The 3,202-nt window shown below is 61.9% G+C and overlaps 1 protein-coding gene across 1 annotated transcript in view; it reads left to right on the top strand.

The window, feature by feature from the left end:
- Nucleotides 1-1,399, top strand: part of TICAM1 (TIR domain containing adaptor molecule 1) — a gene marked incomplete at its 5' end in the record, with an annotated part of 2,737 nt that extends 1,338 nt beyond the window's left edge. Inside the window, 1 exon segment of the mRNA XM_027769609.1 lies at nucleotides 1-1,399. Within this exon segment, the coding sequence (XP_027625410.1) occupies nucleotides 1-570 (570 nt within the window).
- Nucleotides 1,400-3,202: the final 1,803 nt, after the last annotated feature.

The following is a 3,202-nucleotide window of genomic DNA, read 5'->3' as shown; positions in this document are numbered from 1 at the left end:
CACTCCCCAATCGTCAGCAGGAGGGTCACCAACACGTTCAAGCCCCAGAAGCTTCGCGCCCGCAAGGCCTACTGGGAGAAGGAACAGGAAGCGCGGGCCCTGCGGGCGCAGACCCAGCACCTGGAGGGCGCGCGGCTGCAGGCGGCGGCCACGCACGCGGCTTACGCGGCCTACGTCCAGAGCTACGCGTCCTGGCAGGCGCAGATGGCACAGCTCCAGGCGGCCTTCGGGAGCCACATGGCGCTGGAGACGCAAATGCCCTCCGGGGTCCAGGGACCCTTCGCAGGTCAGGCGCCCCTGGGAGCCCCGCCAGCCTTCCCCACCTGGCCAGGGTGCCCTCAGCCACCACCCCCGTATCCCGGGCAGCCTGGCATCCCTCCACCAGCCTTCCCGCAGCCTTCCCCGGCCTTCCAGACACCCCCACCGGCGTCCCCTGCGCCCCCTCAGAGCCCAGGGCCACAACCCCTCATTATCCACCACGCTCAGATGGTCCAGCTGGGTGTCAACAACCACATGTGGAGCCAGAGGGAGGCCCAGGCCCCCGAGGACAGGTCACAGGAGGCCGAGTGATGGGTGTCCAGGCCGGGTCTTGGGCTCGTACTGGACTCCGCCCGACAGGGGCTGTGGGCAGGACCTTGGTGACCTCCGGTCACCCCGTCCCTGCGGACAGTGGAAGATGGGGTCCCCTGCTGCCGAGCAGGATGGCCGCGTGACCTGTTGTGGGTAGCCGGGACTGCATTTGGATTACAAGCTCGGGCTGCCGGTTTAGTTGTACGGCCCCGGAATGACAGTAACTATTTATTGGACGCTCCCCCAGGGCCTCTGTCCCCTGGGCCACCTCTGCCCGCCTCCTTGTTAGAAAACACGTGGCGACTATTCCGTTGAAAAAGGAAACCGGAGGGGAAGAGGGCAGGCCTGCTATTGGCGGGCATGGGCCGGAAGTTACGCCCTGCTCTCACACTATTGGCCAGCGCCTGACCACGTGGTCTCCTGCTGCAAGGGCAGCTGGGAAGTGTAGTCTTCGGAGCAGCCATGTGCCTTGTAAACGAGGCGGTGGAGAAAAGACGCTGGGGACACGGAGACGTTCCTGCTGCAGACCTTTCGCTTTGAGGGTCTGCCTCGAGGCCAGCACCACAATGGGCCTCGATCCCACTGTGGACAAGTGCCTTAGCCTCTCTGAGGCTCTGCTTTGTCACTCGACAAGTGGGTTTCCAAGGCCTTTGTGGCTCGGTCAGCAGCGCATGCGCGAAAGCGCCCGGGCGCCGGTTCCGCGCTCATGAAATACGCGTGCCCCGCCAGGGTGGGCCTGCTGAGGGTAAGGATGGAGTTACTCTTGTTGAGCGCGTCACGTTGATGCATGTTCGAAGCCCTAAATATACCACACCTGTCTCTTACTGACCGACTGACTGAATTTGCTGCACAGCACGTGCATCCGTCGGAGACCACGTGAGGAAGCGCCCCCGCGGGGATGGGCATGGTGCAACCCCTCCTCCCGCTCTCCCTGCTTTCGGGACTCGGGAGCTGCGGGCACACGCGCGCGCACACAGTGTATCGTTTTTTAGGAATTACTTCATTTAATTTATTATTTCATTTGACCAGCGGTAGGGGGAAGTGAGAAAGCAAGCTGCCAGGTCTGGGACTTGATCTGTGGTTGGCTGTGTGGGAGTTCAGTACCTTAACCGCCAGGCTACCTGCCAGCCCCTTGTGTGTGTATGTGTAGATATTTGTTTAAGAATTAATTATTTATTTAATTCCATTTGTTATGATTATTTTTTAAATTTGACCAGACAGACAAAGAGAGAAAACAAGAAAAGTAGCTGCCAGGTCCGGGACTTGGAGCTGCCATGTGGAAATCCAGCCCCTTTAACTACCATGCCACCTGCTGGCACCTTCCCCCTCCCCTGCCCTGGTTTTATAAGCTGCCAGCTCCGGGACGTGAACACCTCAGCTGGCCATGTTGGCTGCGCCTGCCTCCACACCACGCCACAGGCTGGCCCTGTGCACACATTTCAGCCCTCGAGATGACTCTGCAAGGGAGATACTTTATTATAGACCCACTTTGCGGGTGAGGAAAACGGAGGCCCAGTGAAGTCGATTCTTGTCCTCAGGGTCACCCGGATCAGAGCGGGGAGACAGCAATGGAAGAAGCTGCATTTCCTGCAGAGAGGCAGGACAGAACTGGACCCCGCGAACTGGGAGCTGCAGGGCCCTTCCGCCGAGACCTGTCTCAAGGCGGTCCCTGAGCCCCTCCCTGCATGCCGGGTGTCCCTGGGTGGAAGGCCTGCATGAGTCACCCCTGGGTCATGCACCCCTTGCTGGTCTGGCTGCTGACTCAGACCTGGCCCGCTCAGGTCCCCGCGGCTGCAGCCACCCTGAAGTGAAACCAGGAGAGGAGCTGTCGGAGCCCTGAGTCCGGGCGCGTGGGCAGGGTTGTGCAAGCCCAGGGTTTCCAGCCGTAGAGGTTGAGGCGAGACGCAACTGCAGATTCCGGGGCGACTGCAGTGAGCCACCGTTCCCAGGACCCACATTCCGGAGCACCTGCTGTGTGTGCCAGGCTCGGGGATTCAGTGCAGGGTGAAGACAGATGGGTCCCCTGCTGTCATTTCCACGGGTGTGGGGGGATGATTCATCGAAGGAGGAAGCGAGAAGTACGTGGTGGGGAATGTTCCGGAGGAAGGACTTTAGCCGGGGGCCAGGGCGGGCCTCCCCCAGGAGGAGGTGCAGCCCAGACTTGGAGGAAGAGCTGGGGGTGGGTATGATCTGGGCAGAGGGCACAGCTGTGCAAAGGCCCTGGGGCAGGGCGGGGCCTGGTATGTAGGAGGGACAGCCAGGAGGCCCCTTGTGGCTGGAGCAGAGAGAGCAAAGGGGACAGCGGGAGGAGGGAGGCCAGGGAAGGGACAGGGTAGGTCATACAGGGCCCTGTGGCTGCCCTGGGGACACAGGCTTTACCATGTGGGAGGTGGGAGCCATGGAGGGCTGTGGGCAGAGGGGGGCCGGCCCTGACCCAGGTGCTCACAGGCGCCCTCTGGTGGCTGCTTTGGGGAGGACAGACGGGAGACTGGGGACCCACCTCCAGGGCCAGGGTGTGCCCAGTCCAGAGAGTTCTTTCCCGTCTCTAAAGGAACTGGGCATGAACTCCGCTGGCCGGGCCTCAACCCAGGCAGAGCTGGGTGCCAGGCTCGCTACACGGAGGCCTGTGGGA

The sequence above is a fragment of the Tupaia chinensis genome, unplaced genomic scaffold (genome assembly GCF_000334495.1).
Source record: "Tupaia chinensis unplaced genomic scaffold, TupChi_1.0 Scaffold149964_2, whole genome shotgun sequence".
NCBI lineage: Eukaryota > Metazoa > Chordata > Mammalia > Scandentia > Tupaiidae > Tupaia > Tupaia belangeri.
This window is presented reverse-complemented; position numbering and strand designations above follow the sequence as displayed.